At 43.0% G+C, this 24,334-nt stretch overlaps 2 protein-coding genes across 3 annotated transcripts; one reads left to right on the forward strand and one right to left on the reverse strand.

Annotated features, from left to right (window-relative positions):
• Nucleotides 1-14: 14 nt before the first annotated feature.
• Nucleotides 15-17,209, forward strand: Taf5 (TATA-box binding protein associated factor 5). Its single transcript, XM_004631499.2, has 11 exons — nt 15-1,184; nt 4,261-4,498; nt 8,301-8,616; nt 9,525-9,688; nt 9,974-10,109; nt 11,061-11,181; nt 11,835-11,964; nt 14,330-14,494; nt 15,460-15,637; nt 15,817-15,994; nt 16,133-17,209. Exons 1-11 carry the CDS (start codon nt 635-637, stop codon nt 16,348-16,350), a joined length of 2,394 nt encoding a protein of 797 aa, XP_004631556.1. The 5' UTR covers nt 15-634; the 3' UTR covers nt 16,351-17,209.
• Nucleotides 17,194-24,281, reverse strand: Atp5md (ATP synthase membrane subunit DAPIT). 2 transcript variants are annotated; one of them, XM_023715628.1, is made up of 4 exons: nt 24,136-24,281; nt 19,170-19,358; nt 18,072-18,107; nt 17,194-17,299 (listed from the first exon to the last, which is right to left on the reverse strand). In XM_023715628.1, the coding sequence occupies exon 2, from the start codon at nt 19,347-19,349 to the stop codon at nt 19,173-19,175; it is 177 nt and encodes a 58-aa protein (XP_023571396.1). In that variant the 5' UTR covers nt 19,350-19,358; nt 24,136-24,281; the 3' UTR covers nt 17,194-17,299; nt 18,072-18,107; nt 19,170-19,172. The 2 variants fall into 2 exon arrangements, with proteins under 2 accessions (XP_023571396.1, XP_004631555.1); XM_004631498.2 differs by lacking the exon at nt 18,072-18,107.
• Between the last annotated feature and the right edge of the window lie 53 nt (nt 24,282-24,334).

Here is a 24,334-nt window from a genome sequence, read left to right on the forward strand (position 1 = left end):
AGCTTATTTGTAATAATGGATACAGCATGAATACATAACATACACACTTCACAACTACAACTTGTGATATCAAAAGTTTTGTTGAACTTCGACACACGGTGGAAAGTTCAAAGCTTGAACACGCAGGCAGTTTTTACAAAGATAAAAATAACAAGAATAAAAAGGTAATCACTACCATAATACAAAACATTACCAGTATTTCTTAGTCTCTCTTTCCAAATAATATGTGCTTTTGAATTAAGAACTCGGATTTGAATCTTGACACTTCCTGTGTGGCTTCGGCAAATTACTCAACGGCTTGGTAAAATCCCCAGGGACAGAAGCACCTGATACGATTGTTGAATTTGAGGAGATCTACAGTGTAAAACGTTTTTACAGCGCCCAAACACAGCTGCCTGCGAAAAACCCAATTATACCAACAGGCAAACGTAACAGGCAGTCGTCCACCCCGCGCTTCCTGCGGCCAACTTCTCCCGTTTTTTGAAAGCAGCTCTCTCCATTCCCTTCCTCCTCCTTTCTTGCCCCTCCTACCGCCGTAAACCGCAAGCCAGAGCTGTCGTAAAATCCTCCTCCCCGCCCTCCATGTGGCGGAAACGCAATCACGCTTGACGGCGCGGAGTGGCTGAGCCGCAAGATGGCGGCGCTGGCGGAGGAGCAGACGGAGGTGGCGGTCAAGCTGGAGCCCGAAGGACCGCCGACGCTGCTACCTCCGCAGGCAGGCGACAGCGCGGGCGAGGGAGGCGGCGGCACTCCCAACAACGGCCCCAGCGGTGGCGGCGGGAGCGTTGCGGCGGCGTCCTCGGCCGGCGGGGATGGCGGGAACCCCAAACCCGCGGTGGCCGTGCCCGCCGCTGTCCCGGCGCCCGCCGCCGCCGCCGCCGCTGCCCCGGAGGCCGGCGCCCCCCACGACCGACAGACCCTCCTGGCGGTGCTGCAGTTCCTGCGGCAGAGCAATCTCCGCGAGGCCGAGGAGGCGCTGCGCCGCGAGGCCCGCTTGCTGGAGGAGGCGGCAGCGGGCTCCGCAGCCCCGGGAGAGCCGGACGGCGCCGAGGCGGCCAGCGCGCTGCTCAGCCGGGTCTCGGCCGCGGCCCCCGGCCCGGTGGTCCCGGACCCTCCAGGGCCTGGCGCTCCGGGGGCCGTCGCCGTCTCGGGCTCAGCCTCAGGGTCTTCGGCTCCGGGGAAAGGTGAGCAGCAGAGTCCCGGGAGCAGGGCCGGGTCCGAGAGGAGCCAGCCGGGGAGCTAGCCGGGAGCTAGGGGCTGGCAGGCCGGCGCCTCTGCGGGCTTGTTTTGAATTTCCTGGGCCCGCCTCTAGGGCCACTTGCCCGCCCCTTTCGCTGGTGAGCCGGCTGCGCAGTCAAACCCAGCTTGGATCTGTCAGTTGCAGCGCGAGGCTGAGCGGAGCTGCCCGGCAGAGGGAGGGAGGACGGGGGCGCGGGGGGCGGGGCGCGAGCTGAACTCCCCTTCCTCTTGGGCAGGTCCTCATTTGCACGAACAGTATCGGGGCAGTTCCACGTTACTGTAGTATAAGTACTTTAATTGACACAGTTTTGCTGCGTGGAGACATTGCCTCTGTTTTAGAGATCAGAAAGTTGTCTCATTGAGAAAGGCCAAAGAATGGACTTTGGACCACACAGGGAGTGACGGAACACAGTGTAGCCAGTAATTCTCAAAGTACGGATTAAGTACCACCAGCGTTAAATGTTTTGGAAAATGCAAATTCCTGAGCATCTTGCTTGAGGCTTAAACTGTCCGGAGGAGAAATCTGAGACCCTGCAATAAGCTTTTGTAAGGAGGACTGGTGTGTGGCAAACTTGAGAACCACAGATTTAGGAAAAAGTGTGGGACGGACCATTTTGTCTCTTCTGCGTTTATTTCTGTATAACCTGTTAAAGTCCAGTTTCCTGCCGATGAGTTTTTTCTCTGTTAAATGGGTTATTATGAGGCTCAAGTCTGTGCACTAACGTAAGGTCTCACAGGTGATCAGTAAATGTTTTCTCTGCTGTGGGCCAGACCCCAAGACAGAAGATAAAACAAATGCACCCACAGACTTCCTAAGGATAAACATCAGGAATTTGTATTCTAGATCACCCTGAGGAAGCCAGGAAGAGCCACTAACCCAATCCCCTCCAGGAAAGCTCCACTCTGTATTCATGCCTGCTTGCGATCTGACTCACTTCTCTTTTTGATCCCAATTTAATCGATTTTACCTGAGCAGTTGTACTCATAGTCTTATTGGTTGAGTTTTGTCCCACCTCATGCCCACCTTGAGATATTCCATTTTGCCCACGTGGACCCACCTCACCTCATGGATTTGCTCTATAAAATTCTTTAAAATGGCAGGGTCCCTGGCAGTGCACTCGGGACCCCTTCTGTCTCTCTTGGAGAGAAGCTTTATTTCCCCCAGTAAATATATTGCGCTCTTAAAAATAAATGTCAAGAGTTATCTAGTGTGGGTCCCGTGGCCAAATTAACCTGTTTTTGAAAGCTCATCCTTGCATCATTGCCAGAAGTGAAGTGGTATACATACCATTATAAATAGAAACGTATGAGGCGCGTAGCGGCCTGTGCCTGTAATCCCAGCACTCAGGGCCAAGGCAGGAGTATCACCGAGTTTGAGGCCAGCCTGGGATATGGAGTGAATTCAAGAACAGCCTGAACTATGTAGACAGAGCCTGTCTTAAACAAAAAAAAAAAAAAAAAAAGGAAGTACAAAAATATTAAAAAGAATTTTTTCTGGATATCAAATTTTATGAATGAACTGTGAGATAAATTATATTGCTGGTCATTTTAATGTCATCTTTTAATTTTTGTGTGTGTGTCTTTTTGAGACAGGGTCTCACCATGCAGTTCAGCCTGGTGGTGAGCTCACTTTGTAGCCTAGGCTTATCTTGAACTCACAAAGATCCACCTGCCTCAGCCTCCTGAGTGCTGGAATTACAGGCATGCACCACCATACCTGGCTTCATCTTTTCAAAAACAACTTATTTTTAGGTCATAACACAGGAAACAGGAGGAAAAGGGGCTATCAAAGCCATTAAATTTCTGTATAGTAAATCCCATTATGCCTGTTTAGAAAAGAACATAATTGTACTATAAGTGCAGCTTATCAAGTTTCCAACAACCGAATTGATTTGGTTATATATTATTGTTTGGTACAAATACTCACATTTTCTGCTTTGAAATGGTGGTTATAAGAATCTCTTTAAACATACAATTGAATTATCTCTTGGAGATACAAGAAAGCATGGTCCTTCCCACACTTAACATGCTGACATTCAAACAGGTTGATAAGTGCATACATGGGAAGGTGGTACTGCTTAGGGTATGTTGCAGGAATGTGACAAAGAACTGGGGTGGATCAGAGAGATGAAATATTACTCTAGGGCAAGAGGTTATAGTGGTAGACGCCATTTGTACTAAGTCTTAAGATTGATATAATTGCTGGTTCGTGGGTGTGTGTGTCTGTGTATGTATATGGACTTGTGGTTCCAGGGAGTACACTCGAGGCCTTGTCCTTGCATCTTTTATATATACTTTGTCTTTAAAATAAGGTAAGAGGGCTGGGGAGATAGCTTGGCAGTCTAAGAGCCTGCGCAGCAAGCTCAGGGCCCCAAGTTAAATCCCCAGTACCACATACTGTGCCGGCCCCATGCCATGCCACTCAAAGCCAGGCGTGTTGGCACATGCCTATGATCCCAGTGCTGGGGAGGCTGACATAGGAGGATCACCGTGCATCTGAACTGCATAATGAGACCCTGTATCCCTCCCCCCGCCAAAAAAAAAAAAAAAAAAAAAAACGCATATAAAATAAGGTAGGGCTGAGGGTATAGTTCAGTGGCATGGGGCCTGCCTGGCAAACATGAGGTGCTGGGTTTGATTCCTGGTACCATAAAGAGACGGTGGGGGGATGGTTTAAAATAAGGTAGTTCTAGGGGGCTGGGGTGTTATAGCCCAGTGGCACAGCACCTGCCTGGCAAGTGTGAGGTCCTGAGTTTGATTCCTGATGTCATTAAAAAAAGGAGTTCCACTATCAAATCTTTTGTTATTGATTTAAATTTTAAGATGTGGATATGCAGGAGGGGTTTTGGCGTGGGTGACTGAAATCCTATTAAAAGGTTACATGATTATGTAGAAGAAGACAGGCTGAGAGGAAAGGAACAAACCAAGATGTAGCTCAGCTCTGCCCTTCAGTGAAACAGCCAGATCACCTGGTATATACCAGATCATTTTCTTAAACATTGTCTTTCATTTTGAAAACAGTTGGAAGTGTGGCTGTGGAAGACCAGCCAGATGTCAGTGCTGTTCTCTCCGCCTACAATCAACAAGGAGACCCAACGATGTATGAAGAATACTATAGTGGACTGAAGCACTTCATCGAATGTTCCTTGGACTGCCATCGAGCAGAATTGTCTCAGCTCTTCTATCCTCTCTTTGTGCACATGTACTTGGAGCTAGTCTATAATCAACATGAGAATGAAGCAAAATCGTTCTTTGAGAAGTACGTGAATTTTAACATGTATTTTATTTATACGTATGCAGTACACGCATTTGTAACCATACCAATGTCAGATTGCAACTCAGAAAATCTTTTAAGAAGGATAGAGACCAGGGCTGTGTCAGCCCGATGTGGGGGTTTGATCCAGTCAGAGAAGCCAGGGAAAGCTCCCAGAGGAAGCCACGCCAGAGGTGAGGTCTGAAGACAGGTTAGGAACGGCCAGCCGGGGAGAGGACGGGAAGCGAGGGTGAAAGCTGTATCGGAGGGCTCAGGCGGCTGGAGCAGGAGGTGGGTGGGGTGTACAGCATGCAGCTGGGATGCCAGGGCTGGAGCGCTACGCGGGTTCCGGGGCCCTGTTGAACATCTCTGTCCGAAGAGAGTAGGGAGTTGATTTGGGCAGAATTAGATTTGGCTGAGAGTCACTGGCAGAAATAACGATGGCATAAAAACCCTAATTTTTGCCTTCATTCTAAGTGCAGTAGGAAGCTGTGTTAGGATTAGATTAGGCAGACCGAGAGTGACTGCAAATCCAAACAAGCGCCTCAGATGTGCTAAGGGCTTATGTGTCTGTCTCATAAAGACAGGACTGATGCTCTGAGTCCTTGGTGTGGACCCTGCTGTCCTGTCCCACAGCTTCCCGTGTGGCTCACAGCGGGGCGGGCTCTGAGCCCTTGGTCAGTGTGCGTGGCAGTAGGAGGGGCATCGCTTTCCTGGAGAAAGCTGCAGTGCTGCTTACAACTTCCCTGTCACTGGCCTCAGCTAGCTACAGGAGACTAGGAAGTGTGGTCTTGACTTAAGAGTCTGTCTGTATCTGGCGAATATTTGTATTTTTTGTTATGGAGGAAGAAAAGAAAAACTGGTATTTGGGGACAACGAGGCATTAGTGCTTCAGAAGTCGTTGGAGGACTATGTCATTGTAAATATGCATTTTCAGAGGACTTTTTTTTTTGAGGCAGGGATTCACTATGTAGTGTAGACTGGCACGATAGTCCTCCTGTCATAGCTTCCCAGGTGCTGGGGTTCATAGGTGTGCACCACCATGCCTGACTCAGAGAACCTTTATGCAGATGAGAGGGGACAGAGTGACTTACTGGTTGACCACTTCGGAGGTTATCAGGTGGTTCTTAATGGAGGCTGTGTGTCTTCCCTAGGCCATTTGCCGGTGCGTGGAAGTGGTTTTGGTTGTCATGGAGGAGGCAGAAGGACAGGGTACTGAATGCAGTATAGGTGATCCTCTTGGTAGAGACTTGTCCCACTCAAAATGGTAGTAGCATGTTTCATGTGAGAAAAAAACAGACCATATGGTGGTGGTGGATGTGTGGAGAGGTACATCGACGAGACCCCTGATGGTTTGGATATGGACTTGAGGGAGAGGGAGAGAGCACCAATGACCTGAGGCGTTGCCTCCTCTGGTGGGTAGGGATGAGCCCCACTGGCGTGGGAAATCCAGGAGAAAGTGGTTTCTCAGGTGGAGAATGGGGGGGCGGCGGCCATGGATCTTGAACATGAGTCCCTACTACTGAGCTGCAGCCCCAGCCTGAGAATTTTCTTTATCTCTTCTTTCTGGCTTTCCTTCTCTTTCTTATAGGGGAAAGGTTTATTTAGCTCACAGTTTGTAGAAGTTTTAGTCCATAATTGGCTGGCTCCAAGGCAGGGTTGCTTTGCAGAGGAGAGACTTTAGTTCTAATCACATGTGCTTTTAAGACAGGGTCTTGTTACATACTTCAGGCTGGCCTTGAACTCATTGAGTAGCCTAGGCTGACTTAGAATTTACATCGATCTTCCTGCCTTCTGAGTGTTGGGATTATAGGTATGTGCTGCCGCCGCCACCAGCTTCGTCTGTGACTTGTTTTCCCACTTACTGTAACATAGTGCTTAGAGGCAAGGGAGTGATTGGAAGTATACTTAGGTATATGATGGCTGCAGGTGCGATTCCCTAGAGGAGAGTATGAAATTAGAAGACTAAGACCAAGCCTGGAAGAAGTCCAGCATTTAATGGCTGAGTGTAAGCGAAAAAAGTTAGGAAAGCAAGAAGAAAACCAAGAGTATATTTGGTTGTAGAGGCCAAGGGAAAGCAGTGTTTAGGAGGCAGTGCCTACTACCCTGAATGAGACTTGTTTTGTTTCATTTTGTTGAGACAGAGTCTCACTTTGTAGCTTAGGCTGTCCTACTCCTGTGATCCTGCTGCCTCAGCCTCCTGGAGGTACAGCATGTGCCACCATTCCTGGCTGGCTGAGAGTTCTCTAAGCATTAGAGATTGAACACAGGACTTGTCAGATAGCACAGCTAGTGGTGCTAGAGAAACAGGACAAGTTTTATGCCATTATATGTATTCATCTTACTAGGATGCCTAGTAGAAGGTATAGAAAGCAAAATCTTCTATAGCTTACTGTTCTTAAAAAAATGAGGAAAAGCTAATTAATGAAAATTTCTAATAAAGGGCCAGGGAGATAGCGCAGTAGAATAAGCACCTGCCTGGCAAGCGCAGGGTCCTGAGTTAAATCCCCAGTACCGCAAAAAAATAAAAAATAAAAAAAATTCTAATAAAGATGATTTCTCCTATAGTACTCATCAAAAAATGGTATAGCTGCCTTCCCAGAAGCTGGAATATTGTGGAGTATTGTTTGTTTCTTTGTTTGGGACACTTTTCTTGGAGGGGAAATGCCTTAAGGGGTAATAGGTGGTGATTGATATGAAAACCAAGACAACGAGATTTCTAATTTCATTCAAATGTTAGAAACCCTTAGGTCATGTATTAATTTTTTTTGGTAAGTGGTAACAAAATTTATTTGAACAAGTAAAAGTGAAGAGTGAGGGAAAACTGGCTCTGCAGAATGAACTTGAGCCACATAAAAGAAACAAAAAGCAAGGTAACAGTGTACCCTGGAGGACACAGGGTAGGTAGGTCATCGTGGCGGAGCATGGTAACCTGTATTGCTGTACTGATGAGCTCAAGTGTACAAGAGTGCAGTGTAGGAAGCCACTGGTTTTGTTTCTTTCAGAGCTACAGCCCTGCCCCTAATGTTTAACTATCATTTTCTAAACATTTTGTATTGATTTGTTTCTCTTACTGTCAAATATGTATTTTAATTTTACTTTCTTAGGAAAGTTTTTCAGATTTTTGAAAACAAAAGTACTTTTAAATGTATTAGTTATCACCAAAGCTGAAGGCTTTCATTGCCTTTGATAATGGTGAGTAAATACATGGTTGCATTGTTTAATACTAGCATTGGTTCCTTAGTTATAATATTAGAGTACTGATATTTCATAAACATGTCTGACACTAAGAATGTAGGAAATCATTCAAAATGGTGGACTTTATAAGAACCCATGTATTGATTTTTGTTGAGACTATGATAGTATTGTACATTGAATTCATATGCCAATTTCTACTGTTTTATATGCTTGAAATTTTCTGTAATAAAAAAGTTGTAAAAAGTGGGATTTTGAGAAAACCTAATATTCAGTAAAGTACGGGTTCTGATACTTTTTCAAATGTCTATCCAAGATAAAAAACTGTCTACCTGAGATGAGTAGTTTATCTTTCATTTATTACGATATTTCAAAATTCTTCTCGAAGTGTTTATGATACCTTTTGTTAAAGGATTACATTTATTTTTAGGATTAATTGAGAAACTGAATTGTAAGTATTTTGAAGTGAATTAGCTCTGATCCTACAGCTTAGTTCAGAGTTATTTAGACTACTACATTGAGAATATTCTGGGATGGTTTATAAATACATGGGGGAGAGGCAGATCCCTTAACGATTACATTGAAAAATGACTTTTTAAAATCACTGAAACAGGTTCCATGGAGATCAGGAATGTTATTACCAGGATGACCTACGAGTATTATCTAGTCTTACCAAAAAGGAACACATGAAAGGGAATGAAACCATGTTGGATTTTCGAACAAGTAAATTTGTTCTGCGTATTTCCCGTGACTCGTACCAACTCTTGAAGAGGCATCTTCAGGAGAAACAGAACAATCAGATATGGAACATAGTTCAGGAGCACCTCTACATTGACATCTTTGATGGGATGCCGCGTAGTAAGCAGCAGATAGATGCGATGGTGGGAAGTTTGGCAGGAGAGGCTAAACGAGAGGCAAACAAATCAAAGGTATGGGAATAAACCTAAGAACTATCTAATGCAGATGTTGAAAAACTGTAGTGTTTCCATCTACATGATTTATATCTGTCTTGTAGCTAGCTTGGGAGTAATTTTACCCGTATGTAAAACTTCACCTTCCAAAGGATGATGTGTGTGTGTGAGGATTTGGGAGCTGCTGCCCTTAACAGAACCCTGACTGCAGCGGCTGAACAGGGAAGGGGTTTTTCCTCACATGAAGTGAGTTCCAGTGGAGGGCCCATCAGGGCTGCTGTGACGTCTTCGCAACGCCATTGGCGTCCCTGGCTCCTAGCTTCTGGTCCATCATCTTTAGAATGTGGCTTTCTTTGTGCTCCCAAGCGGCTGTTGCAGCTCTTGCTTGCAGCCATGCCAGGAAGAAAGAAGGGCAGGTCAAAAGCCTGTGAGTCGCTCTCTTTTTGTCAGGAAGACAACTTCTGTTTTCCTAACACCATCCCCAGTATATCTCTGTAAATCTGTTGGCCAGAATAATGTTTAGTCATTCCTAGCCACATGGGAGGCTGAGATTTAAGTGAGCGCACTCCTGCTCCAGTAAAATCAGAGTTCTGTTCATAAGGAAGAAGGGGAAAATGGCAATTGAGCAGACAAATGCAGAATGCTGCTTCAAGATGTATGTTACTGTACTGGGGTTATTTTGTTTTGTTTTTTGAGACAAGGTCTCACTATATCACTTAGGCTGGCCTTAAACTCATTATGTAGCCTAAGCCGGCCTCAAACATGTGGTGATATTCCTGCCTCAGTCTCCTAAGTACTAGGGTTATAGGTATGCACCACTGTGCCTGGCTAAGTTATTGTAACTGATTCATCCTGTGAGGGTGTGCAAAAAATGTATTATTGAAGAAAAATGAATTGAAAACATGTCGGTTCTTTTTTTTTGGTAGGTATTTTTTGGTTTATTAAAAGAACCAGAAATTGAGGTGCCTTTGGATGATGAGGATGAAGAAGGAGAAAATGAAGAAGGAAAACCTAAAAAGAAGAAGCCTAAAAAGGATAGTATCGGATCCAAAAGCAAAAAACAAGATCCCAATGCTCCACCTCAAAACAGGTGAAGAACCTTCTTCAGGAACTTGTGGGCAGCATAAGATTTGTTACAGAGGGTTTGACTTCTCTCTGTCTCTTTCTCAGTCTCTCGGTCGATCGGTCGGTCAGTCGGTCTGTCTGTCTGTCTCTCTTTTGAGACAGGCCCTCACTATGCAGTTGAGACTGGCCTTGAACTTATAGTGATCCTCCGACCTGAGCCTCCCAAGTGCTGGGATTACAGGCATCTGCTACCACCCCTGGCTTTGGTAATATATTAAAGAGTAATTTCCAATCTCATTGTCTTTCACAGAATCCCTCTTCCTGAGTTAAAAGATTCAGATAAGTTGGATAAGATAATGAATATGAAAGAAACCACCAAACGAGTGCGCCTGGGACCAGACTGCTTACCCTCCATTTGTTTCTATACATTCCTTAATGCTTACCAGGTTGGCAAAACAGTCAGTTCTTCTTCTTTTTTTTTTTTAGTCAGTTCTTCTTAAGAGAATGATGTAAAGTTATTTACCATTAGGAGAGCAAGCTAAATGTGTTCACTAAAACAATTTTATTACTTGAACTCTTGATTGTTTTGACTCACTGCCTTGCTACATCATTCAGGCTGGCCTTGAACTCACTGATGGTCCTGACCTTAGACAGTCCTCCTGCCTCAGCCTCACATGTACTGGAGTTAGAGGCGTGTGCCATGGTGCCAAACTTTTTATTTTAGTGATACTGGGGATTGAATCCTATCACTGAGCTACATCTCCTTTTTATATTTTGACACAAGGTCACAGTAAGTTGACCAGGCTGGGCTTGAACTGAGGATCATCCTGCTTCAGCCTTCCTCCTAGCTAGGATCACGTGCATGTACCACTACGCTCTGCCCTGTCCTGCCACACTCTTGATACCATTTAAACAAGAAAGAATGAGAGAATGAGATGCTACACTATAGGTAGAAGGCTTTAGCAACTTGTAAGAAGCAGAATCTGCTCACAGGTCCCCTTCATGTATCTGCCAGTGTTTGGGTAGGTGAACACTGGCCCATCTCTGTTACTTAAGTAATACTATAAACTTGATATTTTAAAGAATTCTACATGTCTTTATAGACTCCTCGTCATATGCTACTGAGGATACAGTGAAACATTATGGAAAAATAATTAGCATTTGCTCCCTCTTACGTTCTCAAACATGGAGGACAAAAGTATGAGTAAATGAGACCTTGAGCTCTTCCCATGTGAGCTTTTCATCACTGGGTTTTATAGAAAAATGTAGCCACTCAACTTTTATGAGACAACTAGCCATCATTATAACTTGTCTAAGAGGGATTGTTTAGTATAAAAACTCTTTTTTAAAAACTCTTCAAAAGGGGATTGTTTAGTATAAAACTTCTTTATTGGCAGGGGCTCACTGCAGTGGATGTCACTGATGATTCTAGTCTGATTGCTGGAGGCTTTGCAGATTCAACTGTCAGAGTGTGGTCTGTGACACCCAAAAAGCTTCGCAGTGTCAAACAAGCAGCAGGTAACTGAACTGTCCTTCGAGGGCATAAACTTGCCAGGAGTCCATACTAGCTCTGATTTCACGGGACGTACACTGGAGGTTGCGAAGTTTGCAGGTGTTCGCTCGATTGCCCTTTAGCTTCAGATGCCAGAGAGTGCTCACATGGAGCAGGAGACCGGACTGCTAGACTCTCTCTTTTCTCTGACCCTAAATTTTCTCATCTGTAGGACAATGGGATTAGGCTAAAAACTTAATGCTAAAATTGTAATGTTTTGTAAATCTTAAAAAAACCCTTAAATAGTGAATACTTTGTCATGAAAAATACCTAAAAAAGAAATAATATCAAGATTTTATTTTAAAGTTTTTGTTAACTATATTATCTGAACAAAATAGTTTTAAATTTTAGTTTTATTTCCAGTTTTCATTTTTGTAAAACATTTGTGGTATGATTGACAAATTTAAATTTCAATCCGATATTGAGTATCTGGGTACACTCCAGCAAATTTTTAACTGTTGCTCATTTCCTCTGCTACCTGGGATGGTGTCACCTGGTGTAGAAGCAGTGGCACTGTGAGAAATGCATGAGACTTGCCTGAGGGCCGTTGTTATGCACCATGATGTCATGAAAATACTGTGATGAATGTACTTAAGGAAATTACTTCTGGCCCGTTTAGACCTCAGCCTCATAGACAAAGAGTCAGACGATGTCCTAGAGAGAATCATGGATGAGAAGACGGCAAGTGAGTTGAAGATTTTGCATGGTCACAGTGGGCCTGTCTATGGAGCCAGCTTCAGTCCGGATAGGTAAAACAGAAACAATAAAAATTAAATACTGCTGTACTGTACTGAGATTATGTAAAATTTGACCATGGAATACTCAATGCACATGCCTAGAAAATTCCACTGGAAAAATCCCATGGTTCTATTAGAATTCTGCCATTTGTTCATTCATCCTGGGGTACTAGAACACAGGATAACAGTGTATGTCTGACCTTACAGAATCATAATGCACAGTTCAGGGCTTATTTTCAGAAACTAGCTCTATTTTTTTTTTTTTTTTTTTTTTTTTTTTTTTGGTGGAACCAGGGATTGAACTCAGACCCTTGCGCTTGCCAGGGAAGCACTTATTCCACTGAGCCATCTCTCCGGCCCCCTCTATTTTTGTATAACACTGATAGAACTTGAATTATTTGAGTCCCTGCACTGAATTTCATGGCGCATTATCATGTTTTTTTTTTTTTTTTTTTTTTTTTTTGGTGGAACCAGGGATTGAACTCAGGCCCTTGTACTTGCCAGGGAAGCACTTATTCTACTGAGCCATCTCCCCGGTCCACATTATCATGTTTAAGATAAATTTCCGATATTAATCACATAATGCCTATAAATTGAAGCTTTATCAAAAAACAAAGCAGAGGGGTTGGGGAGATGGCTCAGTAGAATAAGTGCTTGCCTGGCAAGCATACAGGCCTGAGTTCAATCCCTGGTTCCGCAAAAAAAAAAAAAAGCAGACTAAGAAAGCTGTATATACTTGTATGGGGTTATAATCCCAGCTACTCAGGAAGCTGAGGCAGGGGGATCATGAATTTAGGTTAGCTTCGGCAACATGGCAAGATGCTATTTCAAAAACAAAACACTTTATGACTATTCTAAACAGGAAGTTTGAAATTACAGTATTTTAGGAGTTGCTTTAGCCATAGGATTCCAGGGTATCAATATGCATGCTTAAGTATTTGCCAGATTTTTTATGATCACCAACATTCTGTAGAAATGAGGATTGAATATTTTGTATTCACAATTCTGTGTCTTATTTGGATAGATGATAGCTTTTAATCATCGTTTTTATTTTCATGAAACTTAAAAATTTTGATTAAAAAATAATAAAAATAACTAATTTTTATTGATTAGTTAATTTACTTATGTAGAGACAGGGTCTCACTACACAGTTCAGGCTGGCCTTGAGCTGACTTGCCTAGCCTGGCCTTGAAGGCATGGAAGTCCTCCTGCCTCCACTGCTGACAGGCATCCACCATGCCTGGCTTTCTTCATGAAACTTTTGAGAATGTTTACGGTCTGTTACAAGGACTAAGCCAGCTTTTTACTTGAGGAAAACCTTTGATTTCAATGTAAAAAGTCAGCTTTTGTATTCATCTCTTAAAAAATTGTCTTTGTGTGTAGCTTTGGTGTGCCTCCACTTAAATTCTTTATTTCGTGGGGAGTTCTGGGGCCTTGGGTGCATGCTAATAACCATATGGCTCTACTACTGATTTATATTCTCTGCCCCGCCCTTTTTCTTTAAATACAACTCACACAGGATGAGAACATAGTATCTCCCATTTTTAGAGCCAAAAATTGTTGAGTTTTCAGGGACATACCGAATTTCTTTAATTTTCCTTACCTGAACAGTTTTCATTTCCTGTGATAGATTTCCCCCCCCCCCAAAGAACTGATTTTCTCCCCTAAAAGACTAAGTTTTTTTTCCCCCCATTGGTCTTTTTGAGACAGGGTCTTGCTATACAGTTGAGGCTAACCTTGAGCTCACCTTGTAGCCCAGGCTAGTCTTGAACTCACAATGGATCATTCTGCCTCAGCCTCCTGAGTGCTGGGATTATAGATATGTGCCACCACTTCTGGCCAGATTACCCAACCTCATTTAGTTGTTTAGTATATGCAGTGGTAGAGCTAATATTTGGTTTTAACATTAGTTTGTCTAGAACTTCTGGCTTTGTGTCTACTATAAATTCCTTGTATTAAAAGTGACATGTATGGGGGCTGGGGAGATGGCTCAGAGATTTGAATAAGCGCTTCCTTGGCAAGCGCAAGGGCCCAAGTTCAATCCCTGGTTCTGGAAAAAAAATAATAAAGTGACATGTAGGGCTGGGGATATAGCTCAGTGGCATTAGTGCCTGCCTGGCAAGAGTAAGGTCCTGAATTCAATCCCCAGTACCACAAAAAAAAAAAAAAAAAAAAAAGGTGACACGTAGCTAGGAGTGGTGGTACACACCTGTGACCTCAGTACTTGGGAGACTGAAGCAGAACTGCTGCCAGTTCGAGGCCAGCCTGTGTTACATGAGCTCAAGGCTAGTCTGAACTTTAGCTACTTTAATATGTTCGCGTGAGAAATTGGACCAGTAACCAAGTTATTTGACAGTGTCAACTTTTCTTCTCTCAGGAACTATCTGCTTTCCTCTTCAGAGGATGGAACTGTTAGATTGTGGAGCCTTCAAACATTTACTTGCTTGGTGGGATATAAAGGACACAACTACCCAGTGTGGGACACACAGTTCTCTCCATATGGATATTATTTTGTGTCCGGAGGCCATGACCGAGTGGCTCGGTAAGAACACCATGTTCTCAGGACTGGGTGTGTTCGGCGAGCAAAGCTGTTTCTTGTTGGGACTTACTGACTCCAACTCAACTCATTTCACTTCCACTATTCAGCATCATTTTTTCCAGAATACCAGCATTTGTATTTATGTTCTTATTGACAGTGGATTTGGGAATGTTACTCTAATTATATCTAGACTAAGAATCCTGCCTTTAAGTTAGCTTTTATATCCTCCACCCCATTCCAGTGTTTATTCTTATCTTTCAGCAGCGTGGCATCTTTGTTTGCATCATCTTAAAGGTTAGAAACTAGTTATGTTGGTAAAACCTAGGGGATGGTTTAGATTAGAAAGAAAAAAGAATACAGTAAGTTAAAGATACACATTACTCTATTATATGCCATGCCTGATGGTGCTGCATGAGTTGTATTACCAGCATTTGGGAGGCTAAGGCAGGAGGATTGCAGCGAGTTCAAGGCCAGCCTGAACTACATAGCAAGACCCTGCCTCAAAAATCTTTTTAAAAAGAACACTTTAGGAACCTGTTGTTCACCCTCTATCAAAAACAAACAACTCGGGGCTGGTGAGATGGCTCAGTGGTCTAAGGCACCTACTTAGAACAAGCTGAGCTAAGCAAAACACAGAGACCGAGGTTCAATCCCCCAGCACCACATGCCAGCCAGCCCCGCCCCCTGGTGGGCTGAGCTGGCCACACACACACAAAAAATAAATAAAAAATCTTTAAAAAACAAACAAACAAACAAACAAACAACTCTCACTGCCTGATCATGTACCAGATCAACTCTTTTAAGAATGTTCGTCACAATCATTCTATCTTGTTTCTCTCAGTTGCCTTTCAAGGGGGACTCATTTGAAAAATTTCACCTGGGTATATCTAGTTATTTTGGATAGAATTTTGGCATTTTGTGGTTAACTACTAATGAGTACCTTTTTATTTTTGTAACGTTAAAAAAAGGCTCTGGGCTACAGATCATTATCAGCCTTTAAGGATATTTGCTGGCCATCTCGCTGATGTAAACTGCACCAGATTCCATCCAAACTCCAATTACGTTGCCACGGGCTCTGCAGACAGAACTGTGCGGCTCTGGGATGTTCTGAATGGTAACTGTGTAAGGATCTTCACTGGACACAAGGTATTTCATATCTTAATATTGCAGCACATAAAGATGCCTTCAAGATAAAAATATTTTCAGACTACTCAGTGGCACAAGTATTTTAAAGATATCACACCCCCAACTAGAATTCTAACTTTGTCTTACCTGCTTAGGTGTATTTAACAGTACTCTTCGTGTTTTTCATGGACTTTTTCTAGGGACCAATTCATTCCTTGACATTTTCTCCCAATGGGAGATTCCTGGCTACAGGAGCAACAGATGGCAGAGTACTCCTTTGGGACATTGGACATGGTTTGATGGTTGGAGAATTAAAAGGCCACACTGATACAGTCTGTTCACTTAGGTTTAGTAGAGATGGTGAAATTTTGGCATCAGGTAAATGATTATTAATGGCTTTGTGGTAAGGATTTAAATTTTTCATCTGAAATTTACAGCAAACTCAAGTGTCATGATAAAGTGTCAGAATCTAATACTACGATGGATGTTGCCTAATGGTCTCCTGATTTCCCTTAGGGTCAATGGATAACACGGTCCGCTTGTGGGATGCCATCAAAGCATTTGAAGACTTAGAGACTGACGACTTTACCACAGCCACTGGGCATATCAACTTACCAGAGAATGCACAGGAGTTACTGTTGGGCACATACATGACCAAATCGACACCGGTGGTACACCTCCACTTTACTCGAAGAAACCTGGTTCTAGCTGCAGGAGCTTATAGTCCACAATAAACCATCGGTATTAGAAGACTTTATGGAAGCTACTGTTTTGAAAAAAGGGAGTCTAAAAAGCAAATACCTCAGTGATTAATATTTAAGCTACAAAGAATGTTTTTGTCTATATGAATCTGGAAGTATGCTGCTTGGAAGATCTGAACAGGACAGCTCCACGTTTCTATAAGCAACCACATTTAACTAATTTCCGTTAGTTGAATAAGAGGTATTATGTTCGTGGAGGGAACATTTATGGTGCTTTGGATTGTGTGGAAACTATGCATTTTCTGTTCAAATGCTATTTTAATTTATTATATTTAGAAAAATTGATTTAAAAATTCATCCTGCTTCAAGATTCAAATTAAGAAATACAGTACCATCTTGAATTTTAGCTGAAGAATTCTACGAGCATGTATGTTTCTGCTGTAAAAAATGAAGTTCCTGTATGGCACTCAAGTACTGTTAAATGATCCACTAACATTTTTAACATTTTTTCTTGGCCTCTGATTAGTGGTATGTATGTAACTAGGTAGGGTAAACTACACTTCCTTCCTAAGATTCAGACAAAGTACCACCATCCACTAACAGCTTGACTTAGATTTCTACCTGTTTGAGTACACTCAAACACTCTTTAAACCCAGGTGAAAAAACGTAGCTTCATGTTCCACTTCAGCTACAATGGCTACATAAAACCTAGAACACTTGAAGTCAGTCAGACAGACATTTCAGTTGCTTACCTCCAGTACTGAGCCTTGCTTTGGAAAACTAAGAGATTTAGACCAAGTCACTGCCAATTTTTGCCTTTGTTGCATTTTGTACAGTTTTTATATTTTTGATACTTTGTAAATAAAGACAACCAGCTTTTCCAGGTTCATAATTTATTGTACAAATTGAGTATTACATGATGAGTTGATATTAGCTCCTCCAGGCATGGGACTTAACAGATGAGGTCAGACACTGTAAAATCCTATAAAGAAAGCAAAACCAGTATTGACACAAATGTGTTTGTTCAATTCTGTTAAGATATTTAGAAATTATGAGGACAGGACAATCCATTGAACCCTGAAGAAATTCAGTATAAATTAATCAGTAAGGCCCAAAGAATTATGCTCTCTCAGATACTTGCTTTCCTCCCAAGTTGGAAATGAGACCTAGGACCTAGGACCCAGGACCTGGAAACTAGGCAAGTTCTCTATACTCAGGTACATCCTCAGCCTCCAAACTCGAACAAAAGAGCAGCCAGTAATTCACTAAAATCCTGAAGACAAACTACTGGAAAAGTCTAGTATCCTGAATAGCAGAAAATAGGTATCTTGACATGAGACACAGTTTGCCATTTTAATTGGGTGCAGCCACCCTCCCAGTTACGAGTTACATTATATGGGAAATTAGCCAAAAAACTTATATGGTCGGGAATAAACCATGGGCCACTGCACTGTGGAAGATACAATCTCTTAAGGACCACAGTTTCAGACTGGGAAAGCTTTTAAGAGCAGAAGAAAAATTATCTGTGAAGGAGAATTACATTAGATAAAGATCTGGATTTTGGGCTTTCAACATATCAGTGGCTAACATCAGACATTCACTTAAGCATGGGGTTGAGAGTGTAATATAAGAAGAAAACATTATGGGAGTTGAGAAAAGACAATTACATGAAAACGGAAAACTAGCAAACAAACTACCAAAAGGTAACAAGTTTAATCTGGACTGGAGGTGTAGCTCAGTGGCAGAGCACTTACCTAGTATGCACAATGCCCTGGGTCTGATCCCCAAAACTAAAAAGCGTGAGTTGATTATTAGATGAAGAGCATATATAAGTCATCTAGTTGTTAAATAAGGATAGGAATAGAATGTTACAAAAAGTACAAATTGAAAAAGCAAGAAACATCTCTACCCTGGTACTGGGGACTCATCTAGGAAGCCTGGAGCTACAGCCTCTGTTCCTTTTTAAGACTGTCTTGCTAAGTTGTCCAGGCCGGTCCTGGACGTGTGCCCCTCTTGCCTCAGCCTCGCAATCAGCTGGGACTGTGGGCATCTGGCCTGGTACAAAACTGGACATGTTTCCTTACTCATCAGATTGGCACAACCAGGAAGTAAGCAATGCACAACTGATGAAAGCCAGAGACACCCCCACAAAGCTGCGTGCCTCATGGCCCCTAAGAAACACTCACAGACGCAATGCTGCAGGTCCAAAGCATTCACTGATAACTAGGTTCTTTTTAAAAATATTTTTGGTCTTTTTTTTAAGACAGGACCTAACTATGTAGTTCACGCTGGCCTTGAACTCAAAGTGATCCTCCTGCCTTAACCTCCTGAGTGCTAGTGTTACAGGTGTGCACGCCATGCTCAGCACTATTTTTTAAAAGGCATGGGACATTTCCTCTGAAATATATGAGCATTCCTGCATTCAAATCATGAAAAGGTACTTCGTAAAAATCAAATTGTGGACATGATCGGAGCCTTCAGAAATCAAATACATAACATGCTAAGGCAAAATGTTAACAAAAACTGTCAGGGTAATCACATATATAGGCAATATATTTTCACAAAGTTTATTTTTATAGTAACTGATATAAAAAATGGCTGAGTTAACACTTTTTTTTTTTTTTTAAAAACCAACAGTGGGGACTAAGTCCAGGCCATGAGCATGTTACACAGACATTTTACATTCAGCTACATCTCAAGCTCTTTTAAAATTTTATTTGGAGACAAGGTCTCACTAACTTGGCCAGGCTGGTCACAAACTTGTGGTCCTCCTGCCCCAGCAACGGGCAGCTGGGATTCCAGGCACACACCACCACACCCAGCCAGCCAAAGTTTTAGCGCTAGCTTCTTACCAATTATGCTGCTTTCACAGCTGGCGTTTTTTTAGACCTTAACTTGAAGTACAAGATAAGCATAGCAATGCCTCCATATGTAGCCAGTACACAATTCATTCTACCTGTGAGAGTGTAAGAGTTGAAATACTTTTTGATACCAGTGAACTGGAACTGGGCATCATGTTCTGGACCTGCCATGATTTCAATCTTTAAAGAAAAGAAAAAAATAATAAATTGGCTTGAATGTAATTAAAAAATATTTTAGGTTTAATGCTGTAAGTCATTGTGCGTGATTCTTGTAACATTTTTATCCATGTTTTGCCTCACAGAAGCAATGATGGAAAAAGCCTAGGGAAGCCTCTGGAAGTAGGACTTTAACCTGACTGCTATTTCATAAACACTCCAGGGTTATGTCCTATCATGTAACACAGAAAACACAAGCATTTGCTACGTCCACCCCCACTCCGTATCTGTCTACACTGGTACACTGAATCAGGTTTTTTTTAAGTTCTGAAATTTAGATCTTGCATTCCTTTTGTTTGCTTGCTTTTGCTGTCTTTTGCTTCCAAGAACTGTTGCCCTCTGCCATGTGCCACCCTGCCTTGGAGCCAGCTAATTATGAACTAAAACCTCTACAAACTGTGAGCTAAATAAACTTTAACTGCCTTTAAAAAAAAATTAGGCCTTAAAAACTGTTTTTATTAGTGTGTCTGTGACACATAGTGCCACATTCCTCATGGGGAATTGGTACGTGTGCATTACGCATCTTCATCCTCTTTATGTTTCCTCTGGCTCTTGGTCCCCTTCCCATTTCCAAGTGCTATCTCCCTGTTTCCTATTTTCTTTTTTTAATTTTGCTCTTTATACTTTGGGTTTCTGGGGGTTTTTGGGAGGAAGAGGGGTCTTTTTGAGACAAGGTTTCACTATGCAGTTCAGGCTGGCTTCAAATTTACACATGAGCCTCCCAAGTGCTGGGATTATAGGCTCGCCACCACACCCAGTCTCAATTGCTATCTCAGCACGGCCCCAGGGTGGGGCAGCCTGCAGGCCCAGGTTTTGGCTTTTTTATAGAAGAGAAACCATATGATATTTAAGTTTTTGTGTCTTGATTTATTTCTTTTAAAAGTATAGTCTCTAAGTGCATCCATTTTCCTGCAAATAACATAAATTTGTCTCTTCTTTATACCCTTTGGGTATAAGCACATCTTTTAAATTCATTCACCTGCTGGTGGACATAAATTGCTTCCAAGGTTAGCTATTATGAGTTACTGTTATTATGGGTAGTCCAGGTTGTGCAGCTATAAACATAGGTTTGAATTAACCAATTTTTTGTTGTTCAATTTTATTTTTTCTTTTTGTTTTTGAGTCGGGGAATCTCAATATTCAGTAAAGGCTGATCATGAACTCACTATGTAAGTGGTCTCAAACTCACAGTGATCCTTATGCCTCAGCCTCTTGAGTACTGGGATTACAGGTGTGTGCCACCCACCTGTTGAATGAACTGGTTTTAAGACTAGCAGCTTTTTAAACTTTTTTGAAGGGGTGACTGATAACACCGTAACTTACAACCCCTACTTTTATAGTTTCTCTCTTTTTTTTTTCCATTGCACTTTTATTTGAATGCTAATATTTGAGACAACTGTCCACAGTTTTTTTTATAAATCACTTTAGGACTTCTATGGGAAGGGATCATTTATATTAAATAGAGTTGAAGTACTAGCCATTGTTGGATGGGGAAGCTGTATTCTTTACTCCTTCACAACAAAATAAGATTTTGCAGGGGATGGGGGTGGGGGAGGGATTGAAAGGGTCTTGTCATGTAGTTCAGGCTACCCTTGAGTTCACTCTATAGCTCAGGCTAGTCTCGAACTGACAGTGATCCTCGTGCTCAACTGCTGGGACTACAGGTACCTGGCTGGCCTCAAAGTAAGATGTAATGTAAACAACAAAACCAAAAAGTTCTGAAATACGTAGGAAAATATTTTAATCACCTTGCCAAAGGTGAAATATAAAGAATACCAGGAACAAAAAGGCAAACACATAAAAAGACAACGAACCTTTCAAAGATATGTTAAAAAAACAAACAAATGAGTATTTACCTACCAAACTGGCATAGATAAAACTGTAAGAAGCAGTGTTAAATAAGAACTTGGAACTCAACATTTTGCTGCCTGGGGTATAAACTGATGTAACTTTCCTAAACTACAATTTGGAATATCAAATTTTATCATGAGTTTATGTTTCTGTCTAGCTGGTTCATTTTTCCAAAAATTTACCCTTGTAAGAATATCATAAAGTGGAAATTATGTGGTTCAAGAATAGTCTCTAAAATACTGTGACAGGGTTTCACTGTGCAGTTCATGTGGGCTTTGAACTCACCATGTATCTCAGGCTGACCGTGAACTCATGGTGATCTTCCTGTCTTAGCCTCCAGAACGCTGGGCTGATAGGCATGAGCCACCATGCCCAGCTTTTTACTGTTTATGAAAGTAAAAAACTGTAAAAACTAAGTCTACCTCTAAGCAAAGCTGATAAATAGGTTTTCATTAGCAGAAATACAATGTGCTTGACTTTTGTGCATGGCTATGTAGAGGACCCTAAGTAATGTTAAATAATATAAAATTGCTAGGTATGGTAGCCCACATCTGTAATTCCAGGACTCAAAGAGACTGAAGCAGTAGAATTGCCATAAGTTCAAAGGAAGCCTGGGCTATAAAGTGAGTTGAAAGCCAGCCTAAACTACATAAGACCCTGTCTCAAAAAAACAAAAACCCTCAAAATAATTTAAAAATGATACTGCTTGATAATATAAGAACATCAAAGATTCTTAAATCTGGTCCCTAGACCAGCAGCATGAGCATTGCTGGCAACTTATTACAAATGAAAAACTTTAGGCCCTATCATAGGCCTACCAAATTGACATCTCTGGGGCCTACCAATGTTTTAATAAGGCCTGTAGATAATTCTAGCATACACTAAAGTTCTGGAGAATACATAGGAAACTTTTAAGAGGTATCAGGTCTACAGTTCCCATGTAATTTACAATGGCATGTATTCCTTTTATATAAGAAATGAGACAAAAAATTGCCACAAAATAACAGTTGAAAATTTGTGTGCCTATCTGTCTACCACAACCAGCAGGTTGAGGTCTGGGCGGTATTAGTGGGCAGTGGCAGTGACTCTGCTGGCCTGTGATGAAATGGAAGAGGGAGAGATCAGTGAAGGAGTCGTTGCTATGGAAACTAGCTCACCTTTACCATTTTAAGGCATTCACACGCAGAGAATTGGCATTGTTAATTTAAGATTTTAATTTTGAGCAATTGTTTTAGGGAAATTAAATTTTTTGGTCACTTCATGACTTTGGACAGTCTAGCTCAAGTTGGAAAATCTTTATGAGGGCCAAGGAGATAGCTCAGCAACATGTCTGCCTGGCAAGCACAAGGTCCTGAGTTTGATTCCTGGTAGCCCTCTCAAAATCTTTATGATGCAGTTTTATTATTATTCTTTTTAAGACACAGTTTTGCTATGCAGCTCAGGCTGGCCTTGAACTCACTTTTAGCCCAGGCTGACCTCAAACTTGCAATGATCCTCCTGCCACAGCCTCCCAAGTGCTGGGACTACAAGTGTGCATCACCACTTTCAGCCCATGGTATAGTTTTAATATCAATTCTCATTTTGCTAAATCTACTAAAGATCTATTTCCTCTTTATTTTGTAATGCACTTTTAAATTATGGTACGAAGTATGCTCTTACACAAAAAAACACTACAGAAACAAGTGCTTAACTGTATCAACTTGTTAATTGACATCTCCCATGCAACATGCCTAATTTTTTTAGGAGGGTGTGGTGTCCAAGAGAGGCATTAAGGTGCTTTAAATTTCACTCTGCCCATGGACTAAGACAAGTATCTGTGGTATTCCAAAGAAAACTAATTCTGTCCGCAGGAAAAGGCATGGCAGAGGAGCTGACATTCAGTGTAGATTCTAAAAGAGGTTTCACAAGAGGCTGAGATGGAGAGCGGCAGTGTTGCAGGTGAGATGAACAATGCAAGTAAGCCCCAAATACCTATGCGTAGCCCTTAGCAAGAAGCACACTGTAGGACAAAGATCAGGAGGCCTTGTTTTGGAGTGAACTTTGGGGAATAACTGAACGGACCCTTGATTCCCTTTAAGCCGGACTTTTTAAACGTATTAATGAAGGAGAAAAATCACCTAAGCCTCATACCTGTGAACTTGCGCTTTAGTGTTGTTCCATGATACCCTGTGGGGAAGTCTAAGGGCACGGGGCCGCTGCCTCAGTTTCTAATTAAGGCGCTCACCACTCTGAAACTATAATTCCTTCACGCGTCTCTGCCTTAAAACGAGCATTTCATGAAAGACCCGAAGTGACCAGTTGCCCGGGGTAGGCTCTGTCTTCGACACGCCGTTCTGCCGTCCGACTGCGGAGAGTGAGACCACTAGGCAGCGGTGAACCGCACTCGAGCGCGCCGCCCTCGCACTGGGGAGCTGCCGCTCCGCTCGGCTCCGCGCGACGAAAGCCTGCGGCCGCTCCCACAGACGCAGCCCGGCCTCCGGGCGCGGGGCCGGGAGCTGCAGGCGCCCGCCGCGCTCTGCTGGCCGCCAAGGATCCCGGAGGCCTGGCCGCCAGCTTCGCAGTAGCAGCTCAGGCGGAACGTTCCGGCGCTAGCAGGTGACTTCGGCCAGAGTCGTGGGTACGTCACCAGGTGACCTTGAGGGACTCCCGTGCGGCGCATCTTTGTCCAGGGGACACTGCGATCCCAGGGCGTCGGGCGTCGGGCGCCGCGCCCCGCGGCGGCTGCCCCCTCCCGCGGGTCCCATTTCTCTAGCTCCCCTTTCCACCCCCCACCGTCCTGCCTCTCAAAGCGAAGACCTCGCGGTGTTCTCGGGCCAGGAACGGTCAGACTAGGGTCAGCCCTGCAAAGCTGAGGCGCGAAGTCGGATCCCGAGCAGCCCGCTTCACTCACCTCGCCAGAAACACCGCAGCTAACGTCCTTCAACCCGCACCTCCGCCGCCACAGCTCGGCCGGAAGAAGCCGCCTCCTCGCCCGCGCGCAACTGGCCTTCGGCGACTCGGTCTTCTCCGCCGATTGGCTGGGAGCCAAGCCCCGCCCTTCCGCTTCCGGCCTCCAGCTTCCTGTCTAGTCCCGTAGATTTCGATTTAGT

Source organism: Octodon degus, unplaced genomic scaffold, assembly GCF_000260255.1.
Source record: "Octodon degus isolate 3935 unplaced genomic scaffold, OctDeg1.0 scaffold00042, whole genome shotgun sequence".
In the NCBI taxonomy this organism is placed as follows: domain Eukaryota; kingdom Metazoa; phylum Chordata; class Mammalia; order Rodentia; family Octodontidae; genus Octodon; species Octodon degus.